Here is a 27,025-nt window from a genome sequence, read left to right on the forward strand (position 1 = left end):
GTACCTCTTTCATGCATACCCTTTAAAAAGAAAAATAGAGGAAAAGAAAAAATAAAGGAGAACCTTTATTTCTGTCTCCAAGATATGCATAGTGGTCTCATTATATATTAGGCACCTGAGAGCTAGAATCGTTTTGCCTTTTTTTGTTTGTTGTCTTTATTTATTTATTTTTTTCCTCCAATGAACATTCAGCAGCATATTTTTACCTAGTCTGGGACATTTTTTCTCACATATCAATTGGAAAACAATTAAGTCTATAGATGTTAAAGTGACAGCATCATAATGATTATAATTTTACTTCAAGTGTTCTATTTTCACATTATTTTTTTCTTGTTTTCAAAAAACCCTATTTGTTTTTTAATAGTAAGAGAGTCATTAGGTGATCATTCAGTCTCACCAGAGAAGGCTCAAAATTGAATTAAGTCATTGAATCCAGTTGCTGTTTTAACGTAGCCCTTATTTAATCAACAGTTCTGTTTAAAATGCTTATTTAAAAAAGAAATGAGAATGGGATTGTGTATATATGGTCTCACAAGATTCCTCACTGCAGTACACCACAAATGATTATTTTTTTATCTCTATAAAATAGTAAAATAGACCTCAGGGATGCTTCTTAAAATTATTGCTTAGTTGTGTCTTGTTTTTGTTTAATCAATGGGAACTAAAAAGATAATTTGTAGAGAAGTGCGTCAATCAAGTCAATCAATAGTTTTTACTACTAGAAAAGTAATGCGTGGTTTAATTTTCATATTAACTTGTGGAATATGTGACAATGAATTATTTTATTTTATAGATTCACTATGTTTTTAAAGTAATGGGACTCAAGCAAAGTCCGTTTCATCTTAAAGAAAGCATAACTCATTCTGTCAAATTGTTTCTGGTCTAAGCCTGACGGAGTTCAGAGTTTCCCCACGTGTATACTTTTTATATCAAACTCATCTCCAACACAGAGGGCCTTCTGCCCTCATACACTCGGATGACACGCCTGCCGCTGTCCTGCTCTCACGCAGACTGTCCACCCAGACTGCGCCCCTCAGCAGTGATGTTCCCGCTTAGGGCCTCTTGCCCTTCACTGCCTGCCTGTGCTGGCCGTGCTTCTGCTACCAGACTGGACCTGGTCATGGGGCCCAGTTTCTTTTTCCTCTTCAATGTGTCCTTCGCTATCTTCAGGGTTCAGCTTGCTCTTCCTCCTAACCTGATAAAGAATGTCTCAGACCTGTGATTTCCCCAGATTGGACTCCTGCGTTCTTTCATTCAATATTGACGGTTCTCAGTGAGGCTGCAATACAGTCTTTCTCTCAACTATCCTACAGATTCTCTTTTGCAACAGCTAGTGCCTTCTACTCATTCCTTCCTCCTCCACAGTTCCCTCTTCTCTCACGAGTCTTCTGAGACTATCAGGCAGCTGGTTCTCCACCACAGGGCCATCTCTCTACATCTCTGGTTTCTTTGCATGACTGCCACAGGCTGGGCTCTCTAGGCCACTTCTCCCACCCGAACTAAGCCCTGTCCCCCTCTCTCGGCTGCTTTGATTCCTTACATGCTTGATTTCTGTTTTGAGACCCATCTGACATTTATTGTTTGTAATGATCCTTGTGTAACCCAAATCCTTTGATATGACTACCTGGGCATTGGCCCAAATCTTCTCTGAAATTTCTATTTGGATTAAAAAAAAATCTGTGATCACTGTGGTGAAGAGTGTATCTTCTTCGATAAAAATATTATTTGTATGACCAGCTTGGCCAACATGGTGAGATCCCATCTCTACTAAAAATACAAAAATTAGCAAGGCGCGGTGGTGCACACCTGTAATCCCAGCTACTCAGGCTGAGGTAGGAGAATTGCTTGAACCCAGGAGGTGGAGGTAGCAGTGCACCAAGATTGTGCCAATGTGCTCCAGCCTAGGTGACAGCGTGAGTCTCCATCTCAAAAAATACATATATAAATATATGTATATATGTAAAATATATGTGTACTGTACTCACAGGTGTTGCAGAGTAGAAATAGAGGATTCATAGTTCCCTAGTTTTTTATACTATGATGAAATGAAGTTAGAGAATGCAGCGCAAAGTATGCTCTTTAAACATCAGTAGCCAGACTGAAATTCACCTAGTACAGGTAGTCAGTGGTGCCATCACATTGTGTGTATCCTTTGCAGCTCACTGACTGTGTAGACCCTGGCTCCCCTTCCCCAGCTAGCTGGCAGTGCTCCTTGTCCTATCCCCCTGACAGTAGAGTCTGGCCCTGACAGTGTTTAGTCCTGTGCTGCAGTTTGTGGGTTCCCCCATGCCAATCTCTACGCCCCATGGCTCTAAAACATGTTTAAAGTTACCTTTGACTATTCTTTTGTTTTTGTTTGGAGGCTTCCAACATTAAATCCTTAAATGCAACTTGGGTACTTTCTGGACATCTAAACTCATCATAGTACCACTCGCTTGAGGGATTTGACTGTCTCTGTGTCAGTGACCTGAGGCAGCTACTTGAACCCCTGAGGTCCATTTGGTCATAATATTAAAGATTTGATTTCAGATGGTGAGCATATTTGCCAGTGAACCTGCTCTTGTGCTCTTGGCTCATTATTCTTTTTTTTTTTTTTTTTTTTTTTTGAGACATGGTCTTGCTCTGTAGCCCAGGCTGGATGTAGTGACACAATCATGGCTTACTGAAGCCTCAAACTCCCAGGCCCAGGTGATCCCTCCACCTCAGACTCCCAAGTAGCTGCGACCATAGGCATGTGTCACTGCAGCCCAGCTTTTTTTTTTTTTTTTTTTTTTTGGTAGAGACAGGGACTCCCTATTTTGCCCAGGTTAGTCTTGAACTTCTGGGCTCAGTCAGTCCTCCCACCTCGGCCTCCCAAAGTGCTGGGATTACAGGCATGAGCCACTGCATTCAGCCAAGCTCATTATTCTTGAATCAATTCATGAAGAAATATTCAAAGGCTTGATGCTCTCAGGATGCTCTAGGGCATGTTTACAAATTAAACAGTTTTTTAACCATAAAATGTATAAATGTGCCAGCAACATTTAAAACACCAATGAAATGACAACATAGAAAGATGGTTCTTGTGTGTTTCTGAAAAATCTGTCTACAAAAGGCTTAAACTTCCAGATTTGCAGGATTCCCCCCCGACAATTCCAAATTTCATTAGAATATTTTACAGGAACATATCAAGACACTCAAAATCAAGAATAAGCATCGAGTTTTATGGTATTAATGGAAGTGAATGGCAAATGAGAATGTTGATATATACTGATTAGAATCTTCTTTGTCACCAAGTTTCTGACATAATGGACACTTAAGAAATTGAGAAGTGTTTGTAATGGGAAACCCAAGCCAAGTAATGAAAGTGACTTACATGTTGAGTGTTGTACAAAAACAACTGGGTTTAAGTCTGTCTCTCCCTTTTCATTCATTCATTCATTCATTCATTCATTCATTCATTCATTTGGTCATGCTTCTCCAACATTGAATTTAACAAAGTCACAGAACTTAAATTACTGGATTAGAATTACTGAGTTTGTGTGAAATATGGTTAATCATAAGAGCTAGTTTATAATCTGTCGTGCTGCCATACTTTTATTATTACTTTAAATATGTGAAGTATTTAATACTATGTAGCAAATTTCTTATCAACTATAGCAATCTCTCAAAATTTACATCACTAACACACAATATTGTATTACATAAAAATGGTCTGCATGTGATGGCTTTATCAAGAATTCAAAAAGGGCTGGGCACGGTGGCTCACGCCTGTAATCCCAGCACTTTGGGAGGCCGAGGCGGGCGGATCATGAGATCGGGAGATCGAGACCATCCTGGCTAACACTGTGAAACCCCATCTCTACTAAAAATACAAAAAAATCAGCCGGGCGTGGTGGCGGGCGCCTGTAGTCCCAGTTACTCAGGAGGCTGAGGCAGGAGAATGGCATGAACCTGGGAGGTGGAACTTGCAGTGAGCGGAGATTGCGCCACTGCACTCCAGCCTGGGAGACAGAGCGAGACTCCGTCTCAAAAAAAAAAAAAAAAAAAAAAAAGAATTCAAAAGGATAATTATATTGGGGAATACCTTCATCTCTTGGAGGCATATTGCCATCATATAAATTCTGTACATTGTCTAAATATCAGTTTACCAAGCACCTTCACATATCTTATCGCATTCAGTCTTCTGTAGAACCCTATGACATAGGTATTACCATACTTGTTTTACAGAGTATCAGTATGTTGATAAAACTGAGTATCAGTATGTTGGTTTTTCATAAATGCACAAATACATTAGGTTGCAGAAACAGATCTTTTGACATCAAGTCCTGTATTCTTTTCCTTGTGTCACATTTACCTCTATAAGCATATACCAATTCGTGACAGAAAAAAGCATCAGGATTTCCCTAGCCATTTCAGCTGACTTCACCCTGGTAATGCATCCCTATTGCATGCAGTAGCTAGGAAACAATGGGGGGAGTTGTGACCCACGTAAGGTCACTCTAGTCCCTATTGCCAATATGATACAGAAGGGTTTTCTTTTATTGATCAAATTGGTTTTCTCTCATTTTCCAGTGTTGTTCTAACAATATTAACTGAATATCTCAGTGACCACATGCAAAGTTCCTTCAATATCTAGTAGGACATGTTATATAAATATGCAGGAGCTATCATTTTATTTAGAAGTTTCAATCAATCCAGCATTGAGTAATGCTCTGATGCAATCCCAGCCATCAGTGACTAGATGGATGAATATTGTCTTTTGGCTCAGATACTATGATCAAACCATTGAAGGGAAGTTATAGGGTGTTATTCTATAACTGTACATGTGTTTTGCTCAAATATGAGGAGACCAAGAAGTTTCATTTTTCCTACAACATTATTGGCAAGGGTGGTGCTGTTTTTTATTGTCCTGTAGGACATTTTTGCCATTTAAAAGTTTTGTATATATTAGATATGGAATGGGAATGGTATATATACATATAAGTTTTAGGTTTGGGGGTACACGTGAAAGTTTGTTATATAGGTACACTCATGTCATCGGGGTTTGTACAGATTATTTCATCACCCAGATATTAAGCGTAGTACCCAACAGTTATTTTTTCTGCTCCTCTCCCTCCTCCCACCCTCCACCATCATGAAGGTATATTTACCTCTGTGAGATAAATATAAATATACCATTATATATAAATAAACATATATAAATATGCCATTATATATAAATATAAATATACCACTATATTACCTCATGGAGTGAATGGTGCATTTAAAGACAGTCCAGAGGTAAAATGTATATGAACAATTTACTGAAACTTCAATTTATGTATAAGATCTCTTTTTTTTTTTTTTCTTTTTTTAGATGGAGTCTCACTCTGTCACCCAGGCTGGAGTGCGGTGGCACTATCTCGGCTTACTGCAAGCTCCGCCTCCCAGGTTCATGCCATTCTCCTGCCTCAGCCTCCGGAGTCGCTGGGACTATAGGTTCCCACCATCACACCCGGCTAATTTTTTGTGTTTTTAATAGAGACGGGGTTTCACGGTGTTAGCCAGGATGGTCTCGATCTCCTGACTTCGTGATCTGCCCGTCTCGGCCTCCCAAAGTGCTGGGATTACAGGCGTGAGTCACCGCGCCCGGCCATGTATAAGATCTTATTCTTGGATTCTAACCAATATTTCCTTGAAGCAGTCACCTTAATAAATTTGAAATTTTTATTATTCGGCACAAATTTTATTTTATTTTTACAAGAGATGGTATTATTATTCAATTTCATAATATAATCTGATCAAAGTTGTTCCTAGGGAGAGTGACTATGATGTAACCCACTTCTCTGCATGTGGCCCCACGTGCACGTGCACTTTCATACATGCAAACATTCACGCAGACATTTCAGCCGAGCAGAGTTTAGACAAAAAAAGTCACCTTGGTTTTCAGAAAAGGGATTTATCAAAACTATCTGTGCTACAGAAACCTGTGACTTGGATACTAGATTAATATTGATTGCTTCTACCACCTGTAGGAAAATTAGAGAATTCTACTTTACAAGATTTCTGGTGGATCCATAGGTAACATATATCCTAGAGAAGGAGGACACTCTCTCATCAACTAATTTATTTTACAGATGAGAAGCCAAATAACGGATCCAATATCAGCCATATACTCACGTTGCCCTTTTAATATTGGCTTTTCAAAGATCAGCTTACACTGGTGGCTGAATCTCACAGGTAAAAGGGATATCATAGGTTATTAACTTCACCTCTTATCCTATCTCGATTTTCTCTTCATCTTGATATAAAATTTACCTTTTAAACAAATCCTCTTTTGTTATTGTTATAAGATTGAGCAAAGGGACAACTCGGGTCACTTTTCGTGCACCCCCTTAAATATCTGGAACTTACAGGTGGCAGGTCTCAGGGTAGTTTTTGTTGTGCTTCTTCCAGTCCTGTGTGTTTATCCCCATTTGTGGGAAAGAGATACCTTTAGTTGCAAGGGCTTTTTGCTTTTGGAGTTCTGAAGTATGTACTTTAAAAAATATGTTTAAAGATGATTACCAGAGAACAAATCATATGTTAAAGGTGAACGTAATAGCATTTACCAATCTTTCAATTTCACAGAATTTTAAAGGAACAATGAAATAATGTATTATTATCATCTGTGATACACTGAATATTGCTTTAAAAATCTGTCAGGTTTATTTTTTCTTACAGTATATGAGCCCGGGGCCTCATCAGATTTGCTTCTATTATTTCTTAGAAGAAAAAATAGCCTATGTGTCTTACATAAGTCTGTAGTCAGCTATAATGGTTAATGTGCAATCTCCCTTGAAAGATCTGTATTACAAGGAAAATGTTGACACAGTTTTAATTATAGCACTCAGGTGAGCACTGTTATAATTTTTAATATTCCTCCATGGTAACATTTTCATTGTTCTGGTAAAGGAAAATGCTCTGATGCTGAGTCCCTAGTTTCTGGTGATTTTGGATTTTATGGGAAAGTTGTCTTTTTGAACTGAAACTTTTCATTCGGTCTCAAAGAAGAGAATGTAACTATAAGATCTGTCGCATTTATTTATTAGTATATACTTTTCTCTCTATGGCAGTTGTTATTCTGGTTTATTACATCATTATTTCACCTTACCTGACTCACGTTACAGAAGTGAGCTTCTGTGTAGTATTGCATGGCAAATCGCGACACTTGCTCACTTGCATTAGGGAAACATCACATTTTTAAAGAAACTGTATGTAATATTAAAACAGTAACATGCTAAAGTTTTGTCTTCATTGGAATTCAAGGTGTTATAAAGTGACATATAAAACAATGTACTTTAATATAGAACGATCACTGAACTCTTCCCTTTGAGAACATAAATTAGAAGATAAAGAGCATGTTCGATACTCTGTTTAGAAAGGAAAAGATTCGTCGATGCATCATCATCCATTCTATTAAAACATGCTTTCCTGGCTTCCTGCTTCTTGTTGCCCAAGAGCTCGTCACCTTGCCCTGCTCTTTGATGGAGGTTCAGGAGTGAGTTTTTGACTTGCTCCTGTGCCCTTCCTTTGTCTTTTTCTGAGTTTGAAGAAGTGTGGAATTTATGCTGCCTTTTGTGCACTGAGGGGAAACTGGTGCCCTGGCATATCTCAATGGGATGACAAGACTGGTAAGGATATGGACACTTGTGCCTCACAGCGTGGGATTCTGCAAAGAGGAGGACTTAGTGTGCACCTTCAGCAGAGCTGTCTGCATGCAGATTTTACATAGGAGCACAATAATAGCTGCCCCTGGTCAAGGAGCAGAATAAAGGCTATCAGCAAAAATACTAGTCATTGCTTACTCAGCTCTTCATGATGAAGTAAAAGACAATATTTGTAGACCAAGACAAAAAAATACTTGTTACTTTAAGGCAATGTCATAGGGCTTTATTCTTTGTTAGCATTGCTTAAAAGATTTGATCACTCATCTGATGAGAACCTGCTTTTTAAGGGCACTTGTATTTATATGTATTTGCAAGATATAAAGACAGTTCTGTGGAAGAGTGCAATGATGTCTATTCTTGAATTTGGAATGACTTCATAATTAATGTATTTTCTGGAAATCTGAGAATAATATCTTCATTGTTTTGGCATTCCTTTGGGGTTATAGTGTATAATATATATGGATATATACAAACAGAATTCAAAACATCCACTTCTTTAAAAGGATCGGGAATTTTAGATGTCAAAATAGCAGCTTCTGAGTGTGTTTCACATGAACAATAAAGGAATTAGAATCACAATATGAGGACTTGATAATGTTAGGAATATAACATTTTTTCATATAATTGATACATTTCTGAAATACATATGAGTAAATTCCATATTTTAATTGCACTAGGGCAATATTTGTAGCATTTAGGATTATATACTATTATGTTTAGGATTATATATCATATATTCTACTCTGTAGAATAGCAATCAGTAGGGATATGCTGAGAAAACTAAAGGGAAGGGATTAGGGAAGGGATTAGTTGTTCTGTATATTTTTGGGCCAACTTTAGTTAACAGGAAATAATCTAGAATTAAAATACATTTAAAAAATAGACCGGGTGCAGTGGCTCACACCTGTAATCCCAGCACTTTAGGAAGCCAAGGCAGATGGATCATTGAGGTCAGGAATTTGAGACCAGCCTGGCCAACATGGTGAAACCCCGTCTCTACTAAAAATACAAAAATCAGCTGGGTGGTAGTGGCGGGTGCTTGTAATCCCAGCTACTCGGGAGGCTGAGGCAGGAGAATCGCTTGAGCCTGGGAGGCAGAGGTTTTAGTGAGCCAAGATCGCACCCCTGCACTCCAGTCTGGGCAGCAGAGTGAGACCCTGTCTCAAAAATAAATAAATAATAAATAAATAAATAAATAAATAAATAAATAAATAAATAAATGTAAGATATATATTCTCATAAAAAGTGAAGCAATAATTCAAGATTCCAGACATGTCCTTTTCCCCTCAGTATTTGTTCTGTAATTACAAACTCTTTAATTGGTATCATAAACCTATTGTCTTTATTTCTGAAGTAATCCATAAATGAGGCTCATTGAAAAATACTGCCAACCTATTTTGAAGCAAAGCATTCTTATTTTTAAAGCAGAATTTTTCTAATTTATTGAATATAGAAGTTATGTTTGGACTTAGTGCATTTGCCTGGATTTTCCCTTGAAATAATTATTGATGGAAAAATAATGACAAGTAGATATAATAAAAAATACATTGTATAGGTTAAAAACTTAGTTTCTAGTTCTAGCTTTTCTGCTAATTCATTATATGACTTGGGTTAAGTCGGTTAACTTGTGTGGATTTGATTTCCATTTGTAAAATTGAAAAGCTTGAGCCAAATGGACTCAACTATCTTCTTGCTCAAATATTTTATAAGTTATGTGAAGGTTTAAAAGACTACAGTGCCTATTGCCTTGCCAAGAATCTCAAATAGAAGTGGCCAACACCGGCCGGGCGCGGTGGCTCAAGCCTGTAATCCCAGCACTTTGGGAGGCCGAGACGGGCGGATCACGAGGTCAGGAGATCGAGACCATCCTGGCTAATACAATGAAACCTCGTCTCTACTAAAAAATACAAAAAAAAAAAAAAAAACTAGCCGGGCGAGGTGGCGGGCGCCCGTAGTCCCAGCTACTCGGGAGGCTGAGCCAGGAGAATGGCGGGTTCCCGGAACCCGGGAGGCGGAGCTTGCAGTGAGCTGAGATCCGGCCACTGCACTCCAGCCTGGGTGACAGAGCGAGACTCGGCCTCAAAAAAAAAAAAAAAAAAAAAAAAGTGGCCAACACCGAACATGTGAGGGAGGAAAACAAGGGCTTATGTATCTATGTTTAAGGCACTGAATGCTGCAGTGTGGAGCCCTGAGGGCTTATAAAGGCCTTATTAAGAAAGCCATAAAGATGAGATAATAAAATAGAAAACTGAAGCCTGTGATAGATAAATATGTGTGTGTATGTATGTGTGAATAAAGAAATTGATACTATTTGTTTAAGAGAATGTGAGAAATAGCCTAAAAACAGGATTTTCCATTTATGCAACAAATATTTATAGCAAACTGTGGGTCGGGTGCTGTTCTTAGCAAATATCTGAGGATCAATTGGGTTGAAGTTGGATTAAACTGTACTTAATGTTCCTTTTAGGAAGGAACAGTTCTCCATTGTGGTCAGGTGAACTGGGTAAGGCAGGGTGCTTGAGAGGCCTCCTGTTGTACGTGGAAATAACGTCCACTGTGTTGCAGGTGGTTTAGGAATTGTCTTACCTAATGGCCATGTTTCCTAAACACTCTTTTGTAATGTCCTCCTAAACTGAATCTGTCATTTCCTTTCCACTCTTGCTGGCTTGGCCACCAAAAAGGCTGCCTGCTCCATTTTCTTCCCGATTAAATCCTAGAATTTAGGGTGATGGGGATTTCAGTATGCCAGAATAAATAAGCTAGAATAGGATTCAGCTTACCCTGAGTTGTGCTTTCTCAGTGTAATGTCATTATTTTAAAAGCCACCAGTTCCAAGAATAATCTTTTTCAAGCTTAAGCACCAAAATATACCACAAAGCTAACTGTTGTCTTTGGGTTCTATGATGCCGCAATGATAAATCAGCTTTCTTCTTGCTGTAGTCTCTAAGCTCCTTAAATGGGCTCCAGGATTCCCTCCACCAGCATGGCAGTGAATAGTGTCAGATGAGGTTCACAACACAAGGTGATTTTGAAGTGGCCCATTGTTTTGAATTTTCTTTGCCATTTTTAAATTATTATTTGAATAAACAAGAGTTATCTGTGATTTCAGTGGGGTTTTTCCTTTAGATTCTTATGAATGTAAAAACAGAGCACAGTAACACTTTTACATTTATGTGTTTATTATTGCAAAGGCAAAAATGCAGAGTGTTTCTATGGCTTACTTTATGTTATCAGAATCAGCCATCAATTTATAGACTGTATAGAACCAAGGTCTCAAAAAATGCTACCTCATCTGTAATATTAAGCTAATTAAGTATCCTATATCATAACCTAAGCATTACTTCAACTTCATTGGATTTATACCTGCTTAAATTTAAAAAAACAGAGTGAATTTTCTCTGATAAGGCAGCAATTTACCATAGTGGATGGAACAGTTAATATATACAGCTTCCTAGAGTAACTAAATTCATGACAGCCTGATAGGAGAATACTGTTATGAATGGAAATCTGTCCAAAGCCTTCCTGTTCAAAGTGTGGTACGTGGGCCAGTGGCATATGCAACGAGGAGCTTGTTGGAAGTGCAGACTCCTCATCCTCCAGTCCACCACCTACTGAATCAGAGCCTAGATTTTGACCAGAAACCTCCGTGTAATTTGTGTACATGTTAAGTTTGTAGTTGGCGACAAGATAGTTAGTTGTAAATTAGATTCACCTTTGATCTGGAACAAATATAAACCCAACAAGTAGGGATGATGTGTATAGTCTGAAAATATTAATAAATGATAAAAGTTGAAAGTTACATGAAATCTATGAGAAGTTAGAAATGTTGGAAAGAAATAAGATAAAAATATCTCAGAAAATGCAAACTAATAGTTATGCAAAAAATATTCTGTAATACATAGTATTTGGAGAAATTGAACATGGAAAACATCACGACACATGTGATGTGGGATGATGGTAGACTACAAACCAGAAATTAATCAGTAATAGATCACAGTGGTCACTGTTCTATGGCCAATTTTATTCTTTAGAGATTTTCTTAAAAGCATAGCATAGTTGAGGCTTGTGTGCTTCTCACGCAGTTAGTAATACTGTTTGCTAGAAAGATAAACCAGAGGGTGTTCAGAGATGGGCTAGAAGATTGATTATGGCATAGGAAGAACTGATTTATGATGAGAGAAAAATAATTAAATGGGCAGCACTATGCTATAAAAAGAGCCTATGGAGACATGGATATTTATCTAATGTCTCTAGTGCTGTTTCCCGTAGTATCTATATGAAAGATGCAGAACTGTAAGGATATAAGAATGCCAAGAAATTGGTTGCAGAGCAAAGCAATATCAGCTAGAATTACTTGATTAAATTAGGAACAATAGCAAATATTGTATTTCAGAAAATTTTACCTGGTGCCTAAGGAATGACCTTGAACCAGATGACTTTATCCCTGAGAACTTTTGCAAAACTGTGGGCAAAGAGTGGAAAATTATTTATCAAGTTGCTGAACAGTCTCCCCAGAAATAATTGGAACCCCATCTCTTGAAAATTCCAAGATTAGGGTAGAGAAAATCTAGGGTGCGGCATGTGGGAACTGTCTCCACTTCTGGCAGAGACCTGGTGATTGATGAGTACCATTTTTCCATATCACTCATTTCTTTTGCAATATCTTTGATTATTGCAGATATTACCATACATAGATAATTTTTTTTTGTCAGGTTGGTACCTTATTTAGTTAAAAATGCTACCTTCTATAAAAGCATCTAGAGTGTATCGCTTGTCTGACCTCTACCGTGTCTGCCTCCTTGGCACCTAGCGACATTCCTTTTTCATTTCTCTCAGTCTGTCACTCATTAAGAGATGCAATTCATTACATTGCAGAAGTGAATTCACTTCCACATTCACTTGATTCAGAAAACAAAAAAGACAAGCCCCAAATGCATCTCGACTTTTGGAACCCTTTTTCAAATAGATGCAGAAACTCTGAATGTCCGAAATCATCCAGCGCCTTAGAGAGTTTAGTGATTCTTTTCACTAGGATGAAAACCCAGTTTGTGTTTGCCAAGGAGCAGTGGTCTGAGAATATGACATTTCCTTTTCCCTCCCTCAGTACACTTCCCCCCCATCCCCTAGTGAAATCTATCATATGAACAGGGAAGTCCAGAATCCTGATTCCATGGTTCAAAAAGGAAGTAAAGCACAATAAAATTGAAGCAGGATATTTTCCTTGACATCTTTGCAGGCGGGAACTGGAGCACAGGTGATGGAGCTAGCTGGCTATTTCGGCGCTGGCAGGGGCAAACTCAAAACAGGCACCTCCTGCTGTTGGTGTGGGGGTGGTTGTGGCACCTCTAAGAAGAGATGGAAATCATATTGTTCTGAATTGCTTATCTGATTGCTGGGCCAAATGCTCATTCTACTTAGTAACATTTCTGCAGTTTGTAGCAAAACCCTTAACATTATAAAATAACAGATAGGAGCCATTTCAAACCATAAAGGAAGAAAGGAAAGATACCACAGAAAAGTCTGGACGCGGGGTTCTTAGCCAACCACCCATTAAATCTGGGACTGGGTCCAGTCCAGGGGCCTTCCAGCAACACTGAGGAGTGGCCTTGGCCCGATGCCTTCAGTTGCCCCAGGACTTTATTCTGGTCCCACATGGTGACTAAACCTCCATGAAGGGAAATAGAGCCAACATTCCTTTCACCTGAGGGAAAGAGAGAGATGGCAGGGTTGCATCCTGTCCTCTGCAAGGGTCATAGCTCAGAGGAAAGTCTGAGGACAATAAGAAACAGATCTGCATTTTACTCACCCTTCTGATGTATCCTAGGCAGGTTCCCAGAGGAAGATCCTGGGCGGGCCCCCAGTTTCCCTGACCCCTTCATGGGCGGGAACTGGAATGTGAGTGCTGGAGCTAGCCAGCCACTTCAGCGCCAGCAGAGGTGAACTTCACTCACTCGAACCAGCTGCACCCAACCCCTCATGGGAGGGAACATGCAGGTGAGTGGGTGCAGGACCTGGCAAGTGCTTTTGGGCACTGGCAGGAGCAAAACTCCATGCAGGCCCCACCGCAGCATTTAGTGGGGAGTGCCTGTAGCCCCCAAAGCCCTAGAAGGAGTGTTACAGTCTGTCCTCTTTTATCTTTGCCATCTGTGGGTGGCTTAAATATTAACAGCTCAGTGGAGGGTCACCCTTTTGGCACCTGAGTTCTTGTCTGGCATTCAGGAGGAATGAAGTCACACAAACAAGTTGAAGATGATAATTGTGGGGGATTTTATTGCCAGTGAAAGTGGCTCTCAGCAGAAAGGGGAGCTGGAGAGGGGATGGGGTGGGAAGGTAATCTTCCCCCGAAGTCTGGCCGTCACCCACCAGACTCCTTTCTGAAGCTATTCTGTCAAGCCATCCCTCTGAAGTCAAGCCACTTCTCTCCAACTGTAGTCTCTGACATCTAGCTGCTGCTTCTCCTCTTGATGTTCAACTGCTTCTCCCCTCTGCTGGCTGGGTCAGGGGTTTTTATGGGTACAGGATGGGGGGTGGGGTGGGTCATGGGTGGTTTTGGAAAAGTCAACATTCGAGCATAAAACAGGAATGTATGTTCTCACTTTGGGCTGCGGTGGCAGGCTTGAGGGTGGGACCCTCACTGGGACCCACCTTGTTCCCAGAATTTCCTGCCTCCTGCCCCTATCAAAATTATTTAATATTCTCTTTCTTTGCTTCATTTTTTTCTGCTAATTCCTTCAGACTCACATTCACATTGTCTGGGAAATCTACTTTAAGTGCTGCTAAGAATAATTCATATCAAATACGTTGACTGAGATGTTAGATATACTTCATTATGCTGGTGTCTGGGAAGGTTTGCCAAATGTAACTATTAAGTCACACTAATTAAAATAATTTAGGTGCTCCATAAATGAACTGTGCTTTTTTCGTTGATGATTTTTTTTTCCCCCGAGATGGAGTCTTGCTCTGTCGCCCAGGCTGGAGTACAGTGATGCAATCTCAGCTCACTGCAATCTTCACCTCCCAGGTTCAAGCAATTCTCCTGCCTTAGCCTCCCAAGTAGCTGGAACTACAGGCATGTGCCACCACGCCCGGCTAATTTTTGTATTCTTAGTACAGACAGGGTTTCACCATGTTGGCCAGGCTGGTCTCGAACCCTCGACCTCGTGATCCGCCTGCCTCGGCCTTCCAAAGTGCTGGGATTACAGGCATGAGCTGCTGTGCCTGGCCCTGATGATTTTTTTTTAATTAAAAAAAAAGGAGAATTTCTTAAAACTAAAGCAGTACATTGTCATAACAAAATTAACAATAATTTTTATGTAATAATAAATGTGTAATTTTATTTATATGATTTTATTATAAATAAAATTAAACAATAATTTTTATTATTTATGACAATGTACCTTCTTTAGTTTTAAGAAATTCTCACTGCTGATATCAAAATGTTATAACTCCTTTCCTTCTTAAAAGAGATCTGAAAGGAATAAAAAGGTTAGGATTACATTCTGCTATTATGTACATAATGCAAAGATGATCTCCTCTATATTCTGTTTTTGTGAAAATGACTCTAACAAATTGCCAATATCTTACATGTGCAAATAACAACTGTCTTCAAGGTAAAAATTAATTGAGGGAAAAAAATTAATAGGTTAGAATCTTACTCTTTCTTTTATTGCTTCCTGACTGTTATATCTACTAAAGGAATGTGGGGTGGTAGGGGGAGTCTTTTTCTTTCTAAATCATTCTACTAGTGTTATATTGATTTTCTCTCAAGTACACCCTGTGGTCTCAGATGATCACATATTTTCTTACGTTACTCATATTGATACAGCACCTTGGCTTATGGGTTGACATATATTACTTGAGCTATGATGACACTGCCCACCATTGACATTTCCTGGTGGTGGGGTGTACTGATCCTCTTATGCATGAAACATAAGGGAACAGGCTGTTTCACAACAGTATTTTCGTTCTTTGAAAATCAATTATTGTTCACCCCAAATGATATCTGAAGCCCCCGTCAGTGTTGCTTCACATTGTTTGTTACCCCTACAGCAATGTCTTGAGTTCTTTTGTGTCTTTGCTGATACAGAATAAAAGTTACTCATCTGGGCATCAAAATATTCCAGTTATACTGTTTGTAAGAAAGTCTGTATTATTCCCTGCCTGGAAGAATACAGGTAACCTACCTATATGCTGTTGCTTTCTCTCTTTCTTTCTTACCTTTGTATCTCTTCTCATCTCGCTTCCCTCTGTTTCAGCTAGCTGTGAGGTGGTTGGAACACAACTGCCACTACCAGCACATGGACGAGCTCCTGCAATACATCCGCTTTGGCCTAATGGATGTGGATACTCTCCATACAGTTGCCCTGTCCCACCCCCTTGTCCAAGCAAGTGAGACTGCAACAGCCCTTGTCAACGAGGCCCTGGAATACCACCAGAGCATCTATGCACAGCCCGTCTGGCAGACTCGCAGGACCAAACCACGGTTCCAGTCAGACACTCTGTATATCATTGGTGGGAAAAAGCGCGAGGTCTGCAAGGTCAAGGAACTTCGGTACTTCAATCCCGTTGATCAGGAGAATGCTCTCATAGCCGCCATTGCCAACTGGAGTGAGCTGGCTCCCATGCCTGTGGGAAGGAGCCACCATTGTGTGGCAGTCATGGGGGACTTCCTGTTTGTGGCTGGAGGGGAAGTTGAGCATGCCAGTGGCCGGACGTGTGCCGTGAGGACTGCCTGTCGCTATGACCCCCGCAGTAATTCCTGGGCAGAGATAGCACCCATGAAAAACTGCCGGGAGCATTTTGTGCTGGGTGCCATGGAGGAATACCTCTATGCAGTTGGGGGCAGAAATGAACTACGCCAGGTTCTACCTACAGTTGAGCGATATTGCCCCAAGAAGAACAAATGGACTTTTGTTCAGTCCTTTGACAGATCCCTTTCATGCCATGCTGGATATGTGGCTGATGGTCTTCTTTGGATATCAGGTAGAACACACCTCACGTTGGATTTATCAAAACACACTTTCATTGTGGTATACATTTAAAAGTCAAGCTTGAATAGTGTGGCCATGTGTAATTGAAAGATTGAAACAAGCGTGCCATTTTAGCTAATTAACATTCATTTATTGAGCACCTACTCTAGAGAGCAATGTGATTGGAAGTAATGCGACTTTCTGTGACTTTCTGAGTGATTAATGGAATAAAAATTCAAGGTGGAAATTGTTGGTCCATCACAACTGTTTTTTTCTACCAGACCTTCTCCTGTCAGCTCTTGATTATTCATGGATTGTATTGCACAGCTTGTGGTTTGTCTAGATCCTTTGCTTTTTCTTTCACCCCTGGCTGCCTGACTAGAGCCATTTCATCAAAGACAAGGCAAGAGAAGTAAAAGCCCAGTTAATCAATTTTTCTGGGTATAGCAATAGGTATATATCCAAATAATCACTATGCTGTGCATTGAGGGAGGGGATTTAAGTTAACAAAACAAAGTTGTTGTTGTTTCAGATAGGGTCTCACTCTGTTACCCAGGCTGGAGTGCAGTGGTGCCATCTCGAATCATTGCAACCTCCACCTCTCAGGCTCAAGTGATCCTCCCACCTGAGTCTCCCAAACAGCTGGGACTACAGGAGTCCAGCACCACACCCAGCTAATTTTTGTATTTTTTGTCAAGACAGGGTTTCACTACATTGCCCAGGCTGCCCTCGAACTCTTGAGCTCAAGCAATCCACCAGTCTTGGCCTCCCAAAGTGTTGGGATTACAGGCGTGAGCCACTGCGCCCAGCCTAAAACAAAAAAATTTTTTAAAATTATCTGTGAATGGTAATTACTTGTGCTGTTCTAACCCTTCATTCCAATTTACTCTCCCATTTTTACTGATGGTACAGTTTGAGCTCTAGTTTACCTTTCATCTCTTGAAAACCTTTTGATTATGGAAAGAGTAGGGAGACTAGAATAATCAACCCCATCTACCCACAACCCAGAATCCACAGTTAACTACTCCTTGCCAATCTTGTTTTCTCCACACCCACAGACCCTTCACACCCCTCTGGGCTGCCTTTTTGCTTATACAGAAGGAGTCTGTGAGGCATATGGCTATCAACATCACATTATCAACCTGTGTTTTCAATCTTAGTTTTGAGAAGGGCCCCAAGTGTTCTCCTTTGAAAGGTTTTTCTATCAGGAAGAAAGCTGAATTTTCTCCCAGTTGGAAGATACTCGTATTGTAACCCAAATGGAGCTTGTTGGATTTCTATGTCATCAAGCACTAAGAGGAATAGAAAGGGTAAAAAACTTAAATATTAAGAATAATCCTGATGTTTGTACTTAGAAGAAATCATTACCTTTAAGTACACCTGCAAAGGCTTCTCAGCTTTCCTCAATAATCATCTCTAGTGTTCTAACACCTGCTCTGACAAAATTCTCCCTTGCACTTCTTTAAACTAAATTCATTTGGACTTTGACTGTTTGTTCTTCTGCTGTCCTCAATAACCAGGAAGACAGTCACAGGCTCAGCTTCTCTGAGTGGTGCCTTAGTTATTGGCAACTCACTGATTTTTATTGACAGAACCTAGCTCACATCAGAGTTTAAGTGCTCAATAAATTAATGAATGAAGTGAAGACTAGGACTAAGGAAGCAGATAGATGAAGAGGATCCAACATTTACTGGCTCTATACTAAAGAAACATTAGAAACAAGTATGTATGTTAGTATATGTAGATATATTTAAATTAAAACCTCATTTATCTAATTACTGTTCCTTTTTCTTTAAATATATATGTCAGGAGTTAATAACCACCAGGACTATATTATTTTAGCTGTGCTGAAGAAATTTCAAGCTAGGCAGCAAATAAGTCTTTGCTAATAGAAGGAACAGATCTGTACTTGTCTTGGATGGCAAAACAACGGTGGGTTTATGAAATCAATGCCATTTATGTTTTCTCCCATTGAGATTCCTTCCATTGACTCATTTAGTTTCACATATTATTAAAATACTGTATTCCTAAATTTTGCACTGCATTTTCTAAGTTTTGTATGAATTTCTCGTAAATATTTGAATAAATATTCCTTGTGTTTTGGCTGTAAACCTAGCTTGTAAAAGAATGCTGGGTTTTCCCTTACATAGTCTTAAAGATATCATGATTTAATACCTTCTTTAGTGAGGCCTTAAGAAAGCACAGAAGCTCCTCTTAGACTCGCTAGATCCGTTGTCCTGGTATCAAGTTGACTTCCCTTTCAATATGGGTCTACATGTTTCCTTTTCCATTTTATTAAATCTATCAACTTATTACAGATCCTTATTGCTGTCTCACTTTGTTTTTCTCCTACTGTGAAAGGAAATACATTTTCTTTGTTCTTGTTTTGCACTAATATATGCTGCTTGTGTTAACCATACTTAATGAAAACAATCACAATTTTCTCAGGTTTGTTTCTCCCTACTGTGTACTTGAGATGAGAAACTCACTTTGCTGTGTACAGTACAATACCTTTAATTGGAAAGAAGAGGAAATCGCCAGTGACATTTCTAATGCCTTCAGTCGTCTGCCTCTTTCCTCAGGCCCAGCTTATAATAAATCAATTGTGAATCTAACCATGAATAGGGAGGGGTGACTAGATTTGCTAATGGGCCCCTTAACAAAAATACAGGTATAGTTCACCCTGCCTATCACTGAGTTGGGAGTGTAACCTGATTTATTGGAGCAGATGCAAATGTTTGAGGCTATTCCTTATCCTTTACCAAATAATCATGTATTTCCAATTTAATTGATGGGGGCATCCTTCTGGTATTTTGCAAACTTTGCCTGAGGTGGGGGTAGTATGGATTATAGAAGGTGGATTTTAGGGTCTTGGTTCTGTTCTCTAGAACACAGAATGAATGTTTCTTTAGAGACTTGACATTTCCAGCATGCTCATTCCCTCTCCACACCTCTCCCCCGTTTCAGTCCATTTTGGGGTCAGGAAATCTTGAAACCTGTTTATAGTTTTTAAAGTATGACAAGCAGAAAGGAATTCAGAAAATCATGCTGTATGTACATATCCATTAGCATTTAATTAAAGATGTTAGAGTCGAATTTTACAGGCTCCTGTAGCGTTTGACATTGTGACCCAATTCACAAGTGTTCCGTACCATTCTGATTTGAAATTCACAGTATCAAAGTAAAATAAGCACTTAAATATCCTACAGCTGTATTTTTAAAATATATGCTCTCTGTTGGAAGGTATACTTTGTGAACTACTAAAAAACCTTTTTTTGTGTGTGAGGGAAAATTAATACTGAGCTCATCTTGAAGAACAGCTTATTTTTTTCATTTTCATCAAATGATAACAAAATAAGAGGCTAACTGCAAAGTTAGTGCTTTAAAACTATAAAAATAAGACAAATGTTACTGCATTTGCTCAAAAGCAATATTAAGTGCTTTCTTGATTCTCTTGGTGAGTGTCACACCCTTGTAAAGGATAGTGCTGAGTCACAGATACATGAAATTCATTTAGCAAACATACTTCCTGCCCTCTAGGAGCTGGCAATCAAATAATTTTTCAGATATTTCGTTAATGAAAGGACATTTGTTAAACCTTCTTTAACTCCCTAGAAGCTATGTGTATTTTCATCTTGATTAAATTTATATGAAGTTTGCATTGCCCCATTTTAAATAACTTTAATTTATTCAAAGCTACTAATAGGACTTGGGTTTTTCTAGTATTAATTAAAATAATGTAAAATTTTATTAACATTTAAAAATAGAATTGCCTTATCTTTATGCAGATATTGTTTTACTTACATCTTGAGAACTGTAGACAAAGCCGGGTGCAGTGGCTCACAGCTGTAATCCCAGCACTTTGGGAGGCGGAGGAGGGGGGGATTGCCTGAGGTCAGGAGTTCAAGACTAGCCTGGCCAGCATGGTGAAACCCCATCTCTACTAAAAATACAAAAATTAGCCGGGCGTGGTGGCAGGTGCTGTAGTCCCAGCTACTTGGGAGGCTGAGACAGGAGACTTGCTTGAACCCGAGAGGTGGAGGCTGCAGTGAGCCAAGATCATACCACTGCACTCCAGCCTGGGCAAGAAGAGCGAACCTGTATCTCAAAAAAAAAAAAAAAAAAAAGAATTGTAGACAAAATATTGGGAACTAAAAGCAGGCATAGCAGAGCCTGAGTTGTGGTGCACTGAGACCACAGACTGTGGTCACACACAAAAAGCTTGTGCTGCATTTTTTATCCATCATGAGATGCTGAGCTAAAGTTCCTAACCTCTCCAAGTCCTGTTCCGGGATAGTGCTGGAGCATTAAAGTAGCATATAGTAGAGGGAACAGACTTTCAAACAGGTAATTAGAGGGTGACAGCAGAAGTCTTTCCAAGGTACAAAAGTAGTGCAAAGCAGGGAGTGACTATTGCAGAAGGCATGAAAGGTAGCACCTAAAATAATTGAGGAATTATTTTAACCCTGAAGGTGCCTAACTTAGCTTCAGGTCCATTGGCTACTTTCTATTATCCATTAACTCCTCCCTGTCCTCATACTTGAACTTCATGGTCCAATCACTTCAATAATTATCTTGTCCTCTGGGAAACATGCAGTGTTTGACAAACCCAGTGATCTGCTTGGTCTGTGTCTGTACCTAGGCAGCTCCGCCTGTGGGAGGAGGACAATCAGCAGGAAGGCTTGATATGGGTATATTCTCAGCACATCATGCACAGTGGCACTCTTAGCCCTCTCTATACCCTACTGCTGCTCTCTCACGCCTTTCCTTCACTGGCTGGAACTTCTTCACTTTCCTCAGAACCCCCTCTTCTCAGACTCAGAGAGAAGATCTTGCCTTTGGTTTCTCAGAGCAAATGTAAGTGAGATAATAGGAGGAGGAGGAGGCAGAGAGTGTGACAAGAGAGATGGATAAGAGTTTGTCTGGAGAGGAGCTAAGGGCAGAAGTTTGGGAAACAGTAGCAAGGAGGGTGCAGGGTTAGCAGGTACTAAGGAAGGAGCCTGAGAATGTGGAATGGGCGGGGTCAGAGGAGGAGGAGGAGTGTCACAGAAACCAAAACCGAAAAAGAAGGTGCAGTGAGAGCTGTTCAATACTACAGGGATATTAAGGTCCAAAATATTTCCACTGCATTTTTTACTTGGGAAAATTTTAGTGAAAGCAGTTTCAGGGGATTGGAAGAAGGTGGAAACTAGAATACAGTAGTTTAAGGTATGATAGAAACGTGAGGAAACAGAAACCCCAGGTACAGATTACCTTGGCAAAAAGTTAGGATAAAGCCCGTCTTAGTCTAATACTAATGAAAAAGCGTATTATCTAAACTTCAATCCCCGAATCTGAGCTTCTCAGACAACTTTCCAATTAAGAATCTGGCTTCCTGTATACATATAGGGAGAGAATGTGCTGTTTTTAGTTATACACATATTTTAGTTCATGTAACAGCCTCATTTTTTCACTATAAATTAATAAGCATTTTGGCTTTAGGAAGAATAAACGCGATTAAGAAGGAAAGAAAGGAAGGAAGAGGGGAGTTTGGCTGAAGAAAGGAAGGAAGAGGGGAGTTTGGCTGAGTAGTTAGAAGAGGAAATCCAGAGGTGAAGGAGGGATTTTGTTTGTTTAAGGATGCAAGTGCACTAAGCATATTTGTAAATAAGGAAAGAGAGTGAAATTGAAGGTGTAGGGAGGAGGGGCATCCATTTGGCTGGTAAACGCTGAGAGCATTTCCCAGGTACCAGGAACAGTGAAGAGTCCTGATGATACAATATTGACAACAGACACAGAGTCCTGAAAGGCAAGAGGGAGCTGGGCAGGGGTCAGGTCTTGAACTTGAGAAGGGAGGGACCCTTAAGCCTGGAGGGAAGGAGATAATTATGGGTGTGAACCTAGGTAAGCTCACAGGTGAAGGGCAGGAACCTGAGGAGTTTCTTGTAGATTGATACAAATGAGAAACAGGTCTGTCGAGATTGTGCCTGTCCGGACTAAGTAGAGGGCCTGAGGAGAGTGACCTTGGAATAAGCCTCTGAGAGAGAACAGAGGGAATTAACCGGTTAAATAAAAATAGGTGTACAGAATCCACACTAACTTTGGAAACCACAAAACTGTAGTGGCTCTGTTTTCAAATTTCTGTCGTTTTATGGTGCTCAGCAGAGGACTGAAGAAGGCAGGTCTGTGGATTCACTCATGATGAAAGATTTTGAAACTGGAATAGTCCAGAGGATCCTCCTGGAAGGAGTTCAGCAAGCTAGGATCCCAGTTAAGTGAGAGGCAAGGGCTGACGGTTTGCTCCAGTGTGTGCTGCGGGAGTAAGGAGTAAGAGAATGCTCCTTGTTGTCGCTGGAGGCAGCCATGATGTGAGGAAGCCACTTGCCTGATAGAGGTTTGGAGCTGGGTAACTTGGCGCATCCACTTAAAAGTTCCTAGTGAATTGGAATGTCCATGAATAATTAAATCTTCGTTGCTTTAGATGCTAGCAACCAGTTGCCCCTAGCAGTTACTTTTTCTTTTTTTCACTTGTGCCCCAATCTTTTCTACCCCACATCTGAAAGAGATGAAAAGAAAGCCACTGTAGTATTGAACTGAGGTGGAAACCAAACAGAAATGTAGTATTCTACAATGCTTGTTAGAGAGCTAATGATTTAAAGGAAAGAAAGCAATCAGATCACCTACATTCTCCAAATAATTAACAAAGTTTTCATCCTAAACTGTCTTACCTGTATGCCAAAGAAGTTGTACTTTGTTTATTTACCTTCACATCACTGCCCAGGAAATGGGGCTTGAAAAGGTTAAATGACTCCCCAGATCACACAGCTTAAACAGCTGACAAGAGTTAGAATTTGAACTCTGTGTCTCTGGTTCTTTAGACCATGCTTTTCCCACCAAACCACACAGGTTACCAGTTGTTTATCATGACAGTGAAGGTCTGCAAAATAGATGCTTAAATTGTAAAAAGAACTTCCAAATGGCGTAAGACTGAAAGTAAATGATACACAGAAGCAGAGTGCTATCTGGAGATTTGTTTAGAATCAACAATCATTGATTGTCCTTAATTGCTTAACTGTCCATCCTTTACAGGGCAGAGAAGAGACACATAATGTCTCTCTGTGATTTTACGGTTCAGTTTCTAAAACATAAAGTTAAAATGTAAAGAGAAAGGTGATAACATGGATCTACTCTAAAATACATTGGTGTAGATTAGAAAATTGTTTTCTGAAAGGGTTACGTACTACAGGAGTCTAATGGCCTTTAAAATTGGTATTGTAAGTTTTTTTTTTTTTTTTTTTTTTTAATGTCCAAATCATTGGCTACAGAACTCTTCTCATGGAGGGAACCGCTCTTGTTTAGATGATTCATTTGTGTCTAACTAGTGGGTCTAGTAAAAGATGGTAAACTAAATGGTGAGCTGTATTGTTCTACCAAAGAATATTTGAACGATATCATTTGCTTTATTTCCAAGAGGAAAGAAGATGGTTAAAGCTAGGCCATAGAAGTAGGGAATGGCTGAAGAACTTGGTTGATGGTGGAAGGGAGATAAAAGATCCAAGAGCACATCAAAGCTGGGACATTAAAGACAGACAGAGGTGGCCTTGAGAGTTTGACCCTGCTGGGAATGTGCAAAAATATTTGGAGGCAGGATTTCAACTTTCTATAGAATGAAGAATGGGGGTTAAAGTGAATATTATTGAGATTATAAAGAGCAGGTGAATCTAGTTGATATCTGCATTATGGTTGATTTCACCCCCATTTTATCATTTCACTCATTAAATAATACATAATGCATATTTTACATATTTCTGGGTCAAGTTTGTACCTATTTGCTCTAAATGACATAATTTATATTTTCAAATGCAGCAACCCTGCCTTTATAGGTATTTTGTAAATTAGAGACTTTGCAGGTTTTGAGTATATTAAGTACCCATCATCTGTGTGGGTTCCTCAAGTATGACAGAAATAATATGGATGCTAGTTTTAATTTAATGCATGGATTATGTATGCTTCTAGTCAAGATGCTAATTTAGTAGAAAGATTCTTGGCTATAATTGTTTAGTATTATAAATGTCCAGAAAATATGGACAGTCTGATGTCATATAAAAATAGATAATAAGTTTGGTTTTGCATTTATTATAAATATTCCTATGATATTACTTTTATCAAGGGCTAACAATGAGTGTAGCCCTCTAAACAATGACTAATAGGAACTCGCACTTAATGGCAGGTTATTCTTTAGGTAATTAAATTGTAAGCGTGAAGTTTTAGTCTTTCAAGAACTGGAGAAAGTTTATGGAAGAGAGAGGCTTAAACTATTAAAGAAAGAAAAGGGCCTTGACTACTGAAAAAAAAAACAAAACCCTGGTAACTCTGGTTATTAGAAAAAAGAATTATAAGAAATCTGTTTCACACTATGCAATTCATTCATTCATTAATTCAGTATTTCACATACAGTCATCTGTATCTTTTATGGAAATGGTAAGAAATTTTTATAAACAGCTACAGGATTGTAGCAAACTTCCCTCTGTAGATTGTCTCTATGCCATGCACTCTAGTTCATCTGAAACCTATGAGGAAGTATCATCATGTCTGTTTTGCATATGAGGAAGCTGAGCGTGGCTGTGTTAAACGGCTTCCCCAAGGATACAGTCATAGAGGACCCATGTTAATGCCACAGCCTGTCCTGAAACTCTTCCCTTAGACTAGTGTGAACCTGGCCACTGCATGTCTTCAGGACAGTTGCAGAAAACTTGAGATGGTTTTCCTCAATCCTGAATTTGCTGGCAGAATTCCAACCTGGAGCATGCTCCACCCTGTGTGTGGGGATCAGTTCTTTGCATCCCACTCTGTCCTGGTTGTGCATTAGCACTGCATTGAGAACCATAGGCATCTACTCCTGCAGTTTACTCTATTTAATCAACAGAGGTGTTTTCTGTCATTAAAAGAAAATTAGCAGAGCCATCAGACTTGACCCAGTCTGACCATGTACCATGAGAGCAGTTTTTCTGTACACTCTATTTTATGAGTACTGTCAGCATTGACCAGTTGTTGCTTTTGAGTAGAATATGAGTTTGAGAGTCAGTGATCTCAGTAGCAGAGACAAAGGTTGCTTGTTTGGCAGTCACTTGTCATCTCTCCAGTATGCACTCATCCATTTGTCACAACATTTTGTGGCGAGTTGCACAGGGAAGCTTAAGAAAAATGCTTTTCCCCTGTCTTGATGATAGAAAGCATTTCTCACTGCTGGTAGCATGGTGGTAACTTTTCATTCCTTCTGGCAGTTTTTAAAGACTTATTTGACTTTGGGGGAACCTGCAGTATATCTTTAAGTCACAGTTCAAAAGTATAAGACAGGGTTGCTCATTTTCAATTTTGGCTGAAAAGTCTTAACTTTCACTGTGGCACTTCAAAGTTAGAGAAAACTTGGTTTTAAAAATGGATGCTGATATGAGATGGCATATTTAATGACAGATGTATCTATAGAAAGCTGTTAAGATGCAGATTATCCCCCCTGGGGTGGGGGAGGGAGATCAAAACTGCCAATCTATAAAATATACTCGATAGAGGAAGGCATGGAATCTATCTTTGCAAGTGCTTTGATTGCAGGGGACAGTATAGCAGCATGTGGCATCGTAACCCAGAGCAGACAAATCAGCTTGATGACTTTGAAAGCCAGGAATACTGCTGCAGGCAAGGGTACTCCAGTCTAGGAGAAATTAAAACATATAGAGACTGTTATTAATTCCATATCTATTTTTGTATAGTCAAATCTGTATGCAAATCCTTAGCATCTCATTTCAGCAGATTAATCTAAAAGTGAAGAGTGTTATGTGAAGGGAATGTAATGATAAAGCCCTGCAAATGAGTAACACTGCTAAAGAAATGTGGGCTGCAAACTTGGATGCTTTTTTAAAATGTATTTTAGTATTGAAAGAAAAATGGTTTTTATTTATATGCTCATTTGTAAATTATTTCAAAGGGGAAAGCAATAGAACCAGTTTCCAAGGTTTTTCTTTGCAATCCTGACTTGGCAAAAGTTGCAGCACTAGGTTTGTTAGGCACCTTCTGTGGTTTAACATTCTAGAGGGAATCTATTAATATCACATAACTGGGACTTTAATTTTTACTCCCAACTAGTAACTTAATATCTCATTTCTAAGCATTGTCATGTGAGTGAAAATTTGTATGTAAGGGTAAAGAATCTAATTACTGAGTGCAGATTAAGAAGAAAATGTATTATAGATGCATTTGTGGAAGATAGTAAATAATAGTTCTGAAAAGCATGGAGATAAATTGTATGCCCTGCTTGGGAGAGGGGATGTAATAGCTACATTCTAATCCATTGCTTGTATGTTTAATCTATAATGGGCAGAGTCTGATACATAGAGTAGTGTAAGTATTTTC

General features: G+C 39.3%; 1 protein-coding gene across 17 annotated transcripts in view; it reads left to right on the plus strand.

The window, feature by feature from the left end:
• Positions 1 to 27,025, plus strand: part of KLHL32 (kelch like family member 32) — a 241,582-nt gene that overhangs the window by 198,476 nt on the left and 16,081 nt on the right. For 9 of the 17 annotated variants that reach the window (XM_025384099.1, XM_025384098.1, XM_025384105.1 and 6 more), the window contains one exon: positions 15,926 to 16,652. The exons of 2 other annotated variants lie outside the window; for them this stretch is intronic. In XM_025384099.1, coding sequence (XP_025239884.1) covers positions 15,926 to 16,652 — 727 coding nt within the window. Of the gene's footprint in view, positions 1 to 7,555; positions 7,635 to 15,925; positions 16,887 to 27,025 lie in introns of those variants that run through there. 6 more of the 17 variants (XM_025384108.1, XM_025384109.1, XM_025384110.1 and 3 more) reach the window with 3 other exon arrangements.

The sequence above is a fragment of the Theropithecus gelada genome, chromosome 4 (genome assembly GCF_003255815.1).
Source record: "Theropithecus gelada isolate Dixy chromosome 4, Tgel_1.0, whole genome shotgun sequence".
Taxonomy (NCBI): Eukaryota; Metazoa; Chordata; class Mammalia; order Primates; family Cercopithecidae; genus Theropithecus; species Theropithecus gelada.